The sequence below is a fragment of the Calidris pugnax genome, unplaced genomic scaffold, assembly GCF_001431845.1.
Source record: "Calidris pugnax isolate Ruff unplaced genomic scaffold, ASM143184v1 scaffold41, whole genome shotgun sequence".
NCBI classification, from domain to species: Eukaryota; Metazoa; Chordata; class Aves; order Charadriiformes; family Scolopacidae; genus Calidris; species Calidris pugnax.
In genome coordinates this window covers 18196094-18211773 of record NW_015094509.1, presented here as the reverse complement: position 1 = coordinate 18211773, position 15680 = coordinate 18196094, and the positions used below count along the sequence as shown (strand labels likewise).

The following is a 15680-nucleotide window of genomic DNA, read 5'->3' as shown; positions in this document are numbered from 1 at the left end:
GTGGGAGACAGTGCTGAAAAATAACCCCCGCACTGAAGGGGTCCCCAGTTTGCGGGGGGGGGTCTCTGCTCCGTGAGCCAGATAGAAAGTTCAGGAGCAAACTGGGAGAATGAGATGGGTGCCCGAGCTGCCGAAGCCCACCCGGCCGTGACAAGGCCAGCAGCTGGGGCTGGGTGCTTGCCCCTGGGTGCTTGCCCCCGGGCACAGCAGTGCCCTCGATGGTGGGTGACATTTGAGGGTGGCATCGGGAGATTTTCATCTCGCAGCCCCGAGTGAGCTTCCCCCCCTTCTCCTCTGAGCCAGATGGGGATGCATTTGGTTTCTCTTTTAACCATGTTACTTTTGCGAGGAGAATAAAACGAGCAGGAACAGCTATTGGCCGCAGCAACACAAGAAAGCCCTGCTCTGCCAGAGGAAACCACATAAAAGCCCGCGTGTGTGTGTTTGGGGGGAGGGCGCAGCGAGGGATGATGCCTGGAGCTTCTTGCACTCGGAGCTGTGATTTGTGAGTGAAACATGATGAAATCACCCCCTGGACAAATCACACGAGCCTGTCAACCTCACCAGGTGGGATTACTTGTAGCTAATAGCCCGAACTCCCAGAGCAAACAGAGCTCTGCGCTCACTATAAAGAAAAGGCGACGGTGCCGCGCAGGCTTTTCAAGAATTCTCTAGTATGGCTAAGAAGGGCAGCGTCCACTCGCACCAGGTAGGGGAGGAGAGGAACGTGTTTGCTTTTAGAGGAGGAGTAGCCCGTCTCTCCTGAATAAGTTCCTACAAAAAGGAGCGTTTCAGCTTCAGAAAGAGATGTTTTATTCATAAACCCCTTCTGGTTTGCGTTACTCTCCAACGGTGACGCTGTCAGCTGCTGCTCCAGTGATGGGAACCGCAGCGCTGGGGAGCTCGCATGTATAGAGGACCATCTCTGCCCCTTTAATTGTGATACTCTTAGCTCCGAAGTCCTGCTTTTTGCACAGTTTGCTCACTTTGCTGTTTTACTTTTGCAGGTTATATCTTTATTTGCTTTTGCCTTTGGAGTAAATGTCTGCATGGGATTTACAACAAATCGGTTTAGAAGATCTGAAGAATGGGATGAGGGCCCGGTCTCAGGTACAGTAACGAATGTAAATTGTACATTGCAATACCCTTATGTTATATGCTGTGGTTAGAAACCACTCCTACTCCGAAACTGTAGTTTGCTTGTTCCTTTTCCCTCTAGAATATAGAGAAGAATAAATAACTCACCGAGCCTGAGTCGGTTGACCTTTGGGACTCACCTATAGGTCTCCTATTTACTTAAACTTTTGCTCTGTGTGCATGTGACTATGGAAAATCTAGCTTATTTTAGGACTGAGCACTGTCAGTCTCACAGAGACCGATCTCATCAGCTCCTACATAGGATTTGCTATGTTTTGTGCTCCACACAGTTTCCTTCTAGAGCTTAGAGAAACTCCCTGGTGGGTTTAAGGGAACTGGTTTTATTTTGGTAGCTATTGAAGCGGTTTCTTGAAACTTGATTAGTGCTTTCAAGAGGCAATGGTGAGAAAAGCTTTTGGGATTTCTGTGGCTCCTGAGGTCATGCTGGTTTGTGAACAGTAGACGGCAGACATCTGACGGTGGAGAGAGCTGGGGAGAGGAGAGGAGAGCAGGTGTTCACCCAGATGTGCTGTCACCGAGTCCTCTGTTTTTCTTTCACCTCCTACTTTTTTCTTTGGAGGAAAGCAAGAACATGCCACAGAAGGGACCGTTGTTTGTGTTCTGGGGCAGTATAGGGTTTTGTGAGCTCAGGCATAGTCCAAGTGGAAAAATATATAAAATGGAAAACTAGTCTTTTTTTCTTTAAAAAAAAAAAAAAGTAGGCTTGACTTGTGTCTCTGTTCCTTCATTTGGCAGGAGAAAGGAAACTTGTGGTCATTGACTTAGAGCCGGTTAATAAAACTGAAGTGAAAGGGTTTCATTTGCAATACTCGTCTGTAATGATAGCTTTTGAATTTTAATTATAAAATTGGTTACCGTGGCCTGAATTTATTGTGTTCCTGGTAATGAATCTGTGTCCCTGTCCATGTACCGCCTCCCCAGTCTACCCCCAGCCCTGTCTTTCACAGAAATTGGTGTCTGATCACAGCCACAACCAGGGCTGCTGGTCACTGAGCAGAGGCATTTTAAAGAACCAAAACGATAGCAGCAGTTGCTTTTGATGTTTATACAACTGTAAAAAAAATTGCTTGAACCCCAAATTTACTTCTATTTTTAAGTTCTAGTGCATTAACTGCAGAGCAGTTGCATAGTGTGTGTAACAGCAATGTGACGTTGAAGGATTTGCATTTCATGTCTTCAACACCTGAGTGCCAGTGGCTTTGCTTTCACTGGTGACCCTCTAGCCCTTAGGGCAGGGCTGTGCAGCTGATTGTTACTGAAGTCCCAAAGGTCTGATATGGGGGACCCGTTGGAGCTCAGCAGCTGCTGAGCCAGCCGGCACTGCTCACCACCACCAGGGCTGGGATCAGGGGCTGCCTGCTGTTCCCAATAGCAGGAGCTTTAGCTCAGCATTCCAGGAAAATAGGAAGAAGTACAGGATCTCTTGCCAGAGGGCAGGACAGGGGGTACTTTTGGTGGTCTATTGAGAATTTGCGCATGGATGGGATTGGATCAGCACCTGGCATAGAAATAGTCCAGTCCACGGTGCAACAATGGGAGAAATAAAAGTAATGGAGGGGGTTGTCCCTTCATGAAATATTCTAGTCGCATCTGTCTAAAGGAGAAAGTAAAAGGTTACATTGGAGGGGTGCTTTTCCTAACAAAATAAAAGCACTGTGATGAAAGAACTTATTTAGGCTCTTTTAGTTGCATGACTTCCAGTTGTACTTCTTCAGAAGCCAGTGCAATGAAATATCCAGAATAAAAGATTTATAAATTCTTTTTCAACTCCACTCTGCTTTGGCTTATTTATTTCCAAGTTTCTTGGTGTATAGAGTTAATTATTTTGGATTAAAAAAACACTGTCTCTTTACCAAACATTACTGTATATGAACAATCTGTTAATTCTCCAGGGGTATGCCATGATTGTAAGCAGATTTTAGTTTTCATCTAGCATAGAACTCACCAAGAAATCAAAAACAATATGTGGTTTTTTTCCCCAGTCTCTTATATGTGTATGTCAAAGAAGTAGCATAATGCTCAAACCCCTCTTCTTGTCCTCTTTTTACAGTGTACAGATATATATACCTTCATACATTTGAGACGTTTAATAGTCATACCCAACTAATTATTTCATTGAAACAATTTTGACTTAAAATTTCTAAATACATTGGAGAACCAAGGCTCCCATTTTTTCCTAACCTTGCCTATGTAAGTTATTTGCTTTATGAGCTTTCTAGACATCTTTGTAAGCACTTTCAGGGAAAATAGCCTTAGTGGTCTCTTGTAGCATATTCCTTGGTCATGATAGGATGATATCTTAAATATTGGAAGGAGACACATATCCCTTCTCACTGGGTTTTTATGCATGTCATTAAAAATGGAGTCATATCTTTCTTGTATTGGTACAGTTAGGATGCATTTTTTATTTCGTGTAACTTTTCATTGAAATTTTACTTATTGCAATGGCATTCTGCAAAATGAAATACAAGTTCATAATATGAATATTATCTAGCAAAACTGGTGTTCCATGTGTTTTGTATAGGTATTTGGTTGATAGATACCATATAGGATCCATCAGACCCAAAATGGCAAATTTTTAGCAGGTAGTCTCCTTCCTGTAATGACGGTGTAGGCATGTCTATATTGCGTAGTCCTATGATCGAAATACTACTGGAAGTGAATGGATTTGATTTTTTAGTCAGATAGAATCAGAGCAAGTAGTTTGATATGGCACTTTCGAACATAAATATAACACTTTTACAATGGAAACATAATAACCTCCATAGACTCAATCAGGAAAGCACTATTGCCTTGTATAACTCTTCTCTCTCTAAACTATGACGTAAGAGACAATCCTTGGATGGTTGTTTTGAGTGTAGTTGGCCAAAAAAAGAATGCATGGGAAAAAATTTGGAAAGCTTTATGTATTAAATAAGGAGGGGAGGACCTTCATGTTGAGGTCCCTCTGCCTGCTGCAAGGCCTGATTGCAGGAGCTGTGGAGGGATGCAGGAATTTTGAAAAGGGCTTTGAAATTGTGTAAATTTGTTCTGTGCAGGGGCTTCTGTTAATTTGAAAACATTCACCAGAGATGGAGTGCCTGATGATATATTTTCAAACTATTCTGCATGCACCAGTACCCGTGCCATGGCATTGTGCGCGACCTCAAAATCATGGTCTGGCTGCAAAGGCAAGGTCAAGCACGATAAACAAAGGAACAATCTTAATGTGTTCAGAGATCAGAGGAATTAAACCAAGTCCTCTTTTGTGTTGCAATATGGAAAGTGTCCTATGCTGACTCAGGAGGTGTGACTTGAATTTGCTAAGTAATTTGGGATAATTTGTTACATCAGTAATAATGTGGTTGTCAAGAGATGTGAAAAAATAACTGACAAAGTAGCTGGAGTACACCTTTCTTATGTGAAATGGAAACCCTACTTGCAGTTATGGAAGATGGAGCTAGAGAGGACTTTGAACAACTCTGTAGACCTTCTCTGTATCCCAAGATGTGGTCAGTTATTACTGAAGTGCTCCTGACAGATCGTGCTCTAACCTGTTCTTCAAAATCACCAAGATCAGAGATTGCACAGCCTCTGTGGGCAATTTGTTCCAGTGGTTTCTTGATAAATGAGGTGCTCTTTACAACAGCTAGGCATTCCTTGAGCTGCAATTGACTCTGTCCCTTATGTAATCTGCAGTCAGATTTACACCTTCTCTTTCCTAAATGCATGTTGACATGTGTTTTATGACCTTCTGAAATGATCTCCCTCTCATCCTTTGAAATGAAGAGGGCAGTGCCCGTGTAAGGGATATATAGTGTATGCTGGTATGTAATACCTTTGAGTCCATAACGCCTTTGATTTGAATCTTACAGTGTCTGTGACTATATATTACCTGGCTTCCAGAAAGGAACGTAGTAGAAGAGATTAAATAACATGGAAATATTATTTGGTAACAGATTTTCAGAAGCATTTGCAGGATGCAGTTATCATTAAGAGTAAGGAAAAAGACCTCATATATCTGAAAATCTGAGTGTTAGCATGCTTTGAAACAATTCTTGTGCGATTAATTTCCAACATAGCTTTGTGGCCTATTTATGTGAGCAAAGAGAATACTGACCAGCTTAGATGTTACCAGCTTAGACACATGACCTTTAGCTTCTTGGAAATGCAGATGGCCAAAACCATTGATGGCTCAATAAAAACATGCTTGTAGAGTATGTACCTATGGAGTGAAACTTCACTGTGTGTATGATGTTATTTGCTCTGAGCACCACTGACCTAATTGAAAAAACCCACAAAGCAGAGGGAGACACAGTTGTTTACTGCTACCTTCTCCAGCAGTCATATGAATATGTCTTGCTGCTGCCATTATCCATGACTGCAACTGTATTAGGTTTGGTTTTCTTACCTATTATCTTGCTGTAGGGTTGATTTGCTGCCAGGTTTGCTCCCTGAGGTGGTTTATGCTGGTGTCCCACCAGAGTCAGTGCCACTCCAAGGGAAGTGGTGGAGCAGTAGTGCTGGGGATGGGAGCTGGTGGGACATCAGCTACTAAAAGTCACCTCCAAACTCCCCCTTCATCTTCTTTTCCATCCATTCTCATGGTGTTGGGAAAATTCCATCTTGTTTGGGAAGAGATTTCCCCTCAATTTATGTGGAGACTAAACTTTCAGCTATGAAAAGGAGAAGGGGAAAAAACACGGGAAAAGATCAGAGTAACTGTTTCCCAAAAGTGCCATTGCATCAGTCCTCTTAAAATCATACTGCTAATCATGGTGAGGTTTGCCAAAACCAAAACCAAACCGTGGTCTAAAAGAAAACAAGCCCAAGATAATTTGAAAGACTTAATTTTCGTAGGTCTCTCAAGGAACAGAGGCATTGTGAAATATTCCTTGGAACACCTCTGTTTTCAAAGAATAAACTACATTCATTATTTTATTCCATAAAATATTATTAACCCTAGAAAGCAGCACACAATTTTCCTGCTTCATATAAGCTGCTATGTAGGATTCTTTTATAGGAAAAATGTATAAAATATATGAAGTGTATAAAACACTAAGTTTTGAGAAAAGAGCAGAGAAGTACATATCAGCTTTGACAGTAAAGACCCTTACTAATAAACATATTATTGAAGTCTAATACATTATTCATGGTTTTCAGACTGGCAGTCCTCCATTTAGTTATACACATTAAATATATTGATTTCTTATATACTTTTGTATTTTGTTAATGCTTTATAACTTAGTGCTCTGCCGAAGCCCATCAAAATGCCTTGCTTTACTTCTCCATTAATTTATAGAACATCTTAGAGTTTTCTTTCACACTTGACATTGATTTGGCGCCTTCCAGAGTAGCGAACCAAGTCCCGCTGACTGCATGTAGATTAATTGCAGTCCTTTCCTATGCAAACTGCCCAGCCAGCCATGAAAATGTCATTTGGTTTCTGAAAACAAAGGCCTGCTTCTGAGGAGTAGCTGCAGCTCCTGGAATGGGGCCTTGGAGACTTCAATACATTTCTGCTAATGATCTCTTGATTGTTACAGAGGTAAAGCCAGGGCTGTTTCTTTGCAGGACCTTATCACAGCACGCTGCTTCCTTTTTTTTTTTTTTTTTTCCCTCCCCAAAAAGAGCAACCTTTTTGGAATTTGTTTTCTTTTTTTTGTTTGTCTTTCGTTTTTTGTTTCTTCAAGCCAACCCTTCTCTTCCTCCTGCTTCCTTCCCTTCCCCAGAGCAGGCATCTGAGGTTTTGCTCATCTGAGTGGCTCGGGGCTGCGCCGCCCGTCCCACCGCTGCCGGCCTGACAGATGTTGCCCTGTTTCTTGTTCCACACAGTCCTGTCAGATTCCCCCTGGATCAGTACCTCTGGCTCCTGCAAAAACAGATGCTTTGAACTTCAAGAGGCAGAGCCTCCTGGCTGCCGCTGTGACAACCTGTGCAAGAGCTACAACAGCTGCTGCTTCGACTTTGATGAGCTGTGCTTAAAGACAGGTACGATGGGTCTCCTGTCCCGCACTGCCGGGTGCTGCTGACACCTGGCTTCTGCCAGCGGTCGGGACCTGCCTGATAAACCAGCGCTCCCTGCCATAACCTGCATCTCCTCTGCACCTCACCTCGCCTCACCAGGCAGGCTTGGCTCAGCCCAAAATGCAGCCCATGTTTCCTTGCAAGGAGCAGGAGGGATGCTCACCTATCACTCCTCACTGCTGGGGCTTTGGCCATGGTTTCCAGGGAAGAAAAAGCAGGGTACTACATACCCTGCAAACAGAAAAGTAGGCTTCTGATACTCAATAAAAAGCTATAATCAGTTTTCAGGCACCAGTTTGATGTCCAGGTTGCAGTGAAAAGAGCCACGGTAAAGGCTGGAAGTTGGTCATTCTGTGCCAGCCATCCTTTTTTCTCCCAAGTGATAACTTAATATTAGAGGAGTTCATGCTTGCTTGTGGGTTTGCAGTTACTCGTGCAGGCACCTCTCGACCCAGGAGTGTTGAGGCAGCATGGGTCCTCTTGGAGCCAGCTGCAGGTGACAGGCTGGGCTTGTTATCCTTGCCCCAGACTCTGATTTCCAGATGTCAGGATGCATATAACACACTGGTTAAAAAAATTTGGCTTCAATTCATTGGACCCTGGGGGATGGAAATACAGCACTGGGTTCATTTTTGTTTTGGTTTTTTTTCATGAGTCCTAGGCAAGGAAAACTTCAAAGAGGGGCATGAGTTATGTTTTACTTCTTAGCATAATGCATTTAAATTATTAGTTGTACCCATCTCCTTGGGTGTTTACACAGTGGTCAAAGTTGACACAGGTGCCTTCTACTTTGGCCACTAAACACTTTCTTGCTTTATCAAAGAATTACTCTTACTAAGCAGCTAGAAGAGAAGTCTAATGATTAAAGATATCATTGCCCATGGATGTGCCATGCTTCAGAGTCCTGACTTCCCCGGTTCTGTTTATAATAATATCATTTTAATAGCTTGGTACCAAAAAATGATGAGCTAATCTGGTATGAAAAACTACTTTGGTTCCAGGCCAAAAACACGTGAATTTTATGCTGATTCTGGTGTAGATGATTGCAGAATGAGAGGCTCTTTTTGAAGACTTTCAGCACAACAAAAGATGTTTGCTACCAAAGAGCAGATTTTCAGTTCCTCAGCCTCTTGTCCACAATTTACTATGTCCACATACGTGCATGGATAGCCCTTGGGACTGTTGTGTGTATTGTCATGTTCTCCTGTAGGCATTTATTAAGGCAATTATCACATGTACAATCTGCAACTGTTACATATTTATAGAAAACAGTCACAAATGAAGGAGAAAAGGGAATAAAAGATGTTGTTTTAATGTGGTGTGTTTTTTACTGGGTGCATGTTGTCTGAAGTTATTTTTAAAGTTTCTTGTTGGTTGGGCCAGGATGTGGAAAACCATATGCTTACATCCTTAGGCCTTATTCCAAAGCGTAGCAAGGTACTGTCCTTGAGAGAGCATCCTAATTCAGACAGGCTCTTAGATCCTACCTTCATTCACAAGATAAGAAGAGCTGGAGTGTTTTACAGCAGCTGTGCCATGCTTTTACTTGAAGAACAGTTCTTATTTTCATAACTTTGAAGTTGGTGCTGAAACTCGCCCTGAGGGTGAGAAACTGATGGGCATCCACATAGTCTCTTTTCAACTTTCTTTTATTTCCTATGGATTGAACTGTGGACTCAAATAGTTGGGAGAAAAAGAATGGATTACTCAAGATACAGCAGAAATCCTTTTTTTTTTGTGCTCCAGGCCCCACCATTTATCTTTCAAGATCCTTTCTTGTCTTCTTCTTTCCACGCTTTTTGTGACATTCAGGTTGCACAAACCCTGGAGTACAACACCTGAGGGTAGCAGAAGCACTTGAGTGTGGGTGGAGGAGCCCTCCTGCACCTGCAGGACACAAGAGTCCTTTTTGTTTCTGGTTGTCATACCTACTTCTTAGGACCTTGAAATCACTAAAATGGGGCCATAAACTTTACATCCAACTTTAACGACTAGAGTGTTGTCATTATGGCTTGAGTGAGTACTTTTTGTTTTGATTATAATCTCTCATTCTTGCTCACCTTGTGAATATTTTAGCTCGGGGCTGGGAATGTACCAAAGATCGCTGTGGAGAAACCAGGAATGATGACAATGCTTGTCACTGCTCTGAAGACTGCTTAAGTAGAGGAGATTGTTGTACTAACTACCAAGTCATTTGCAAAGGTAAGACTTTGGTCTTTCTACCTCTTATCTTTCCAAACCTGACAGAAGACAGCCCTGTGGGCATAGAATTTTCTTCTAAAGAAAGAATCCTCACCTTGTTTAGTTCTGATTTTTGGGAGGAGGTGGGAAGAATGGGGAATACATTTGTAATTTTTTGGGCACTAGCAGAAGTGAATAATTCTAATTTGTCAATGGTAGAAGGACATTGTCTTTGCTTGTAGAGATACTGATAGAAAGAGGTGTGGGTGATGAAGAGTTTAAAGCAAAACACAAGTGTTCAGATGCATTTGTCCTCATCACAGCAAAAGCAGGAATATCTAATGGTCCTGGAAGGAATGGAGCATTCCTAGATATCCTATCTCCATCTCAAAGACCTCTCACCACCCCCACCACACCAGCTCCTGCTCCTACTTGGCCTAAGACCTGTAGACTTTATTTCTTTTGGGAAAGGGGTTGCGAGAATAAAAGGGCTGTATTTTGCAGATGGGTGTCACAGGCTTCACAGGACACGTTGGGGATGACCATGCCACCTTCTAGACATACCATGGGTGTGCAGTACAGCCTGCACTGGTTGGTTGGTGGATGGGATGTGAAGGCTTAATTTTCATCCTCTGTCTAGATCCTTTGGAGCATGTTCTGCCTCTGTGTAATGTGTTTCCCATTCAGAGTGGATCTTCTGATCCTTGGTAATGGGCTCTACATGTTCTCGCTTTTGTATCTCAGCTAGTTCTTAGTTTTTTTGTTCATTTGTCCATTTACTGGTGGAAAGGTTATGGTTTGAAAATGTTTTCCACACCATTTTGGCCAACTGCATATGTTAAGAAAATTATAATAGTCCAGATCCATACACCAGAAATGGACTTTTCTTCTTTACTTGAATTTTGCTGTTGGGAATCCAAATGAAATATGTATCTTCCAGCAAGTCCACACAGATTACGTTCTTCCCCTTCCCAAAGAAACCCAGGGCTGAGAGCACTTAGATACTGGTATAGTTTTCAATTCCTGCCTTTTTTGTGAACTCCCTCTTATAAGGGTCAAGATAGAGGAATTTACATGTCTCCAGCTTTAATGTACATAATCTTTGTTTAATTGGCTAATAACAAATGATCTCAATGACCCTGGCACTCTGACAGAAGTAAGCCTTATGTGAGAACAGTGTTTCCTCTTTATTCGTGCCTTTGCCTATCTGAGGATAGTGTGTTGGTTTGTTGTTTTTTTTCTTGGAAATTGTCCCTCCACCTCCTGTCATGGTCAGTTGGAATTGCTGCAGGACACATTTCCTGCAGGTCTTTTCTATAGCGCTTTTTGTTTTGTTCTTTTAATTGAACTGCAGTTCCTTTAATAGTGCCAGGTTCAGGAAGCGAGCCTCATTAGCTAATAATTTGTTTTTAAATTGACCTGTGAAAGTGCAAGTCATAAGCCACTCTATAGTTAGCATTCATCAGTGAAAACCTAAAGAAAATGATTACATAAAGTAATTTTAACTAACATAGCTCTGAAAGAGTATTAATGCTTTTTTTAGCTGTGTCTGAGTCTCACCTGATCCATGAGCTGATCAGTTCTCTAAACCAGCTGGAAACTATTTAGAGTTGTTTTTCTTCCCCAGAATGAATTTTGTTTTGTGTCTTCAGTCAGCTGAATCAGCTCATGGAGACATCAGTGCTGGTGGGGAGGAGGATGGGAATTCACAGCCAGAAGCTGCATTACCTGTTTTTGACAGGTCGAAAATAAAAAAATTAAAATAGATGACCACTGTGCCTAAAATGTTACCACTGTCTCCTGCGGTCAAAAGGACACTTTTAACTCCAGTATTAACAGCTACTTGTAGGAGTGCTTGTCTGGATGTTCTCATTGAATAGAATATAACCAGATGGGAACTTGATGGGAAGTAGGACAAGACAGTTTATTAACTGGAGCTAGACTTCTTTTTTTTTTGACATTTTCTGTGAAACCTGCAGCTGTGTTCAGATTTTTTTTTTTTTTTTTTGAAACTCCAATGTCACTTTTCTGTGAGTAGGAGAAACCCACTGGGTGGATGATGACTGTGAAGAGATAAAGGCTCCTGAATGTCCAGCAGGGTAAGTGTTTTGCACACAACTGCAAAGTCAGATGGAAGGGTGAGGCCAATGGTCTCTGTCTCTGCCCTGGGCCTCTGAACACCACATTTCTGCCCCGGCCCTGTCACACAGCCTGGATGCCTGTGGGTTGGATGCTTTCCTGTGCTTCACCATTTCTACAATTAGGCTTATAATATTGTAACTAATTTGCCCTTGAGCTGCTGGTTGAGTAGGGGTGTATGATCCATGGGCTTGAACTCTTGGCCTTTGATCACCCGCTGATGGGTTTGCCTGCTTCTCTTACCCACATAGGGAAGGTCACCAAACTCCCTTGAAGCCAGTGGAAAGGTCTAGGTTTTTCTGATTTCAGTAAAATTTGGGTTGAGCCATATGAGAGCACAGTTTGGGCCATTTTTAATTTTTTTTAAATTTAATTTTGTACCTTTAGCGTTATCTTCCTAAATGAAAGAATTTCTGAATTGCAGTGGGATACAGTCTTGACTTTGTGAGGTATTTGAGCTTATGAGTCATTGGGACAGTAAGCATTTCAGAAAACAGTTGGCTCGCTATTATCCTTAAAGGTAAGCATCTGCTTAGGTGCTGTGTTGGGTTGCAGAAGGCTGTGAGAAGGACAGTTTGGAGGCAATAGGAGCCTCTGCTTCTCCTGGTGACAGTGATGGCTGCTTACCCCCACAGCAGGTGACTAACACTAAAAGCCCAGCTGTGTACGTCCAGGACACATCTCTGCCTGCTTAGGGTCAACTCCCAGTATCAGTTGTAAATAAAAATGTAATAAAATAACATGAAATACTGTTACCTTGACTGTGTGAGAATGAGCTCGGCCTCACAGAGCTCACTCAAAATGCCACATGGACTTCTGTTTGTGAAGAGAGAAGTCCAGCTGTCATGAGACATGTGGTTTTTAACTACAGTTGTAAACTAGGTTGGGTATGCATGCGTACTATTTTTTTTTTTTTCTTCTCCATCTCCTTCTATAAGCACTTGCCTTTTTGGGCTATTTGCTATTAGCTGCTCAGGGAAAATGTCTTTTATGTCAGAGTTCAGCCCTTTCACTGATGGAGCAAAGGCTGGATGTTACTAAGCATGAAGATTATCGGTTTGTGCTGATCTGTTAAGTAAGCAAAAAAATGACAGACATATACGCAGTAACTGTACTTTAGATTCTCATGAATCTCAGTGAGCAAGTGGAAAAAAACATAATTTTGTAATGCTGAATTACACTCCTGCTGCTTTTGTTTTTAGCTTTGTTCGTCCTCCTTTGATCATCTTCTCTGTTGATGGTTTCCGTGCATCGTATATGAAGAAAGGGAACAAGGTCATGCCCAATATTGAAAAACTGAGTGAGTACATCTGTTTTCTTACAATAAATGAAAGATAATCTCTTGCAGCCCAGTAGTTTTCATTGCTCACTGAGCAACAGAAGTCAGCGTGGAGCTGGCTGGTAGAAGGGCTGAGCCAAACACAGGACTCCTCTGACTGAAAGGTCTAAAAAAGGTTAAGTCTTTTTTTCCATGCAAGTGAAATGGCAGAAGTCCCCTTTGGTTTAGATGGTATCAGCTGGTGGTTTGAAAGCACCCTGGCTAGAGCAGCACACAGTGGCTGGAGAGTGGGGAGAGGGTTGCTGCTTTGGGGGATGCTGCTCACAATCGGTGATCTTCATATGGTTTTGTCAGCAAATAAATGCAACTTCAATACATGACAAGTATCATGCGTTCTTATAGGCTAGTTAGGCGGGGCTCACAAAGTTTTCCACTTGATTAACTTGATGCTGAAGATATGGGTAAGTGGGTGCAGGAGCTGCGGTGAATGCCTGATAACTGGCTGAGGACATGCCCTGGCGATGAGGAGCACTGCACTCACCTCTGGGAGAGCGGGCGTCCACCTGGGTTTGTGGAGTACTGGATGCAATGCGTAGCTGAGCTTCTCAGTATAACGTGGTGGTTTGTGTGTGGGCCCATACCCTTGAAAGTTGTTTATTTTTGGTGGTTCCGCCCACCCCCGTGTGTGTGGAGTGACCCTCGTATTTGTGTAGCCGTCTGGGGAGCTGTGGCCAAAACCCATTGTGAAACTGCAGCTTTAGTATATTTGTCACGTAAAATTAGCCTGCGTTTTCTCATGTTGTTTTACATCACAAGATACTTCCAATGACTCCGGACTCTGGAGGAGGCTGGCGCAGAAAGGAAGGCAGTCTATGGAACTGTAGCTGGTCCTGTAGCCCTCAGGCTGCCCTATTTCAGTTGTTTATTGTGAAGTACAAAGAGCGCGTGAGTGGATTTACTACTGTTTCACAGGAAGACCTGCCAATGTTAAGCAGCAGAACGTTCATTTGAATTGGTTAAAATTTAACCAGTTTCTGCAGCATTTTGAGTCACAGCAAATGATTTTTTTTTTTATTTTGTTTTCTGTGTCCGAGAACTTCACTTCCTAATGTTTGCACATCCTATTGATTTTTCAGGATCTTGTGGAACACATTCTCCTTACATGAGACCTGTCTACCCTACAAAAACCTTCCCCAACTTGTACACCCTTGCTACTGTAAGTCCTTGGGGAGGATTTTTTTATGATAAAATGTTGCATTGCAGTAGAAATGTGGGTTGTGGGAAGCAAGATTTAATTTTTTTTTATAAAACTGCTTGGCTGTCCACCCTTTTTGGCCTTCAGTTATGGCAAGTATTTTCTTCAGTATTTTAAAATTCTGAGATAAAGTGTATCTCACCACTATACACTGTGTTACAGCTTTCCCGTGCTTTCTTATGCCTGCTTTTGCAGTTATTTGTGCTGCGGTGTAATTACAGGTCACAGTTTTTCTAGGGGGAATAAAACACCCCTGAAATCCAACCCAGAATACAACCAGCAGTTGTTCCTTCCTTGGAGTCGTTGAAGTCAGAGGGGCTGACCCAGCAGCCGACTTACAATTTACAGCGGCCGTTTGTGTCTGGATGCAGAGTTGGCCCTGCAGTAAAACAAACCAGTGCTTTGCCACTCTGGCAGCCAGGCTGTCCCCACCCTGGGATGCAAACGCTCCTGTGTGACAGTGACAGTGCTCCCAAAGCTGACCTAAGAGACTTCCTACTTGTAGCTACAGTTTTTCTCCCCTTTTTTCCCTGCAGCTTCCGCACAAATATTAAATGGGAAGAGAAAGGAGGGGAGGGAGAAACAAAAAGCTGGGGATGGGAGAGGGCCAAGAGAAAGGGAGAAGGGTGGAAACCTCTTACATTGCCCTTACGGCTGGACAAATTGTGATATAAGGCCATGGCTTTGGGTGACTTGCTTCATTATTTTTTTTTCTTGGAAATAACTCTTATCTCACAGAGGCTCTGGTGAAGATAAAACAGTATGAAAAGGAAATGCTAAGTGTTACTCATGCAACCAGAGAATGTATTACTGTTTCCAGAAAGGGAATTAAGGAAGAGGAACTGAAAGTTCAATTCAATCTTCTTTTCATAAATTTTTGCTTACTTCAGATAGCCTCAAACTAACTTTTAACCAATGTGAAAACATTTTAAAGTATCGAATAGCAGGAGTTTTTGTGCTTGTTAGCACAATTGAATCATCTCCTACTGCTTTCATTATTACAGCGAGTTTTAAATGTGCTTATCTTAAAGTTACAACCTTTCCTGGTGTGCAGTTACAAAGATACCTATTTTAAAATAATTTAGTGGTATTTGAAGATAGCTATGAAAAACTAGGTTTGAGTGCATTAGGGTTTTACTAATTAATCTACTTCTGCACAAAGGGACTCTATCCTGAATCACATGGAATCGTTGGCAATTCAATGTATGACCCAGTGTTTGATGCCAGCTTCAGTCTTCGAGGGCGAGAGAAATTCAATCACAGATGGTGGGGAGGTCAACCGGTAAGTTTCAGATTCCCTCCTCCTTCTTCCCTCCTCTCTCTGTGCTGTGGAACATAGCCAATAATAATAATTAAAAAAATACATCTGTGAACAATTTGTACCTAATCTCCCCCCCGGCTGGCCCTGAGTCTATCAATTTAATGTAACATGTTGAGTTGCCTTTGGCTTTTCAGAATAATAAAGCCATTGATTATGGAAAGGTGCTTGCATTGATAAGTATAAATTAGATGTGGCTAGGAAAAAAAACCTTACTTAGGCAGCAGTTTAACAGGAATTACTATATTTTTGTCACCATGGCATAATGTTTCCTTTTCATTATGGGTTTCTCAGGTTTTTCTCCTATTAGTGTTCTTGTGGCAGTTTTAGTATTAATGTTCTGT

General features: G+C 42.2%; 1 protein-coding gene across 2 annotated transcripts in view; it reads left to right on the top strand.

Annotated features, from left to right (window-relative positions):
* Positions 1-246: 246 nt before the first annotated feature.
* The window catches only part of ENPP2 (ectonucleotide pyrophosphatase/phosphodiesterase 2), a 58257-nt gene continuing 42823 nt past the window's right edge, over positions 247-15680 (top strand). Inside the window, exons 1-8 of one of the 2 annotated variants that reach the window (XM_014965574.1) lie at positions 247-567; positions 1008-1110; positions 6973-7128; positions 9241-9366; positions 11384-11444; positions 12687-12784; positions 13900-13979; positions 15181-15300. In XM_014965574.1, the coding sequence (XP_014821060.1) occupies positions 517-567; positions 1008-1110; positions 6973-7128; positions 9241-9366; positions 11384-11444; positions 12687-12784; positions 13900-13979; positions 15181-15300 (795 nt within the window). In that variant the 5' untranslated portion in view covers positions 247-516. Of the gene's footprint in view, positions 710-1007; positions 1111-6972; positions 7129-9240; positions 9367-11383; positions 11445-12686; positions 12785-13899; positions 13980-15180; positions 15301-15680 lie in introns of both variants that reach the window. The other variant, XM_014965575.1, reaches the window with a different exon arrangement.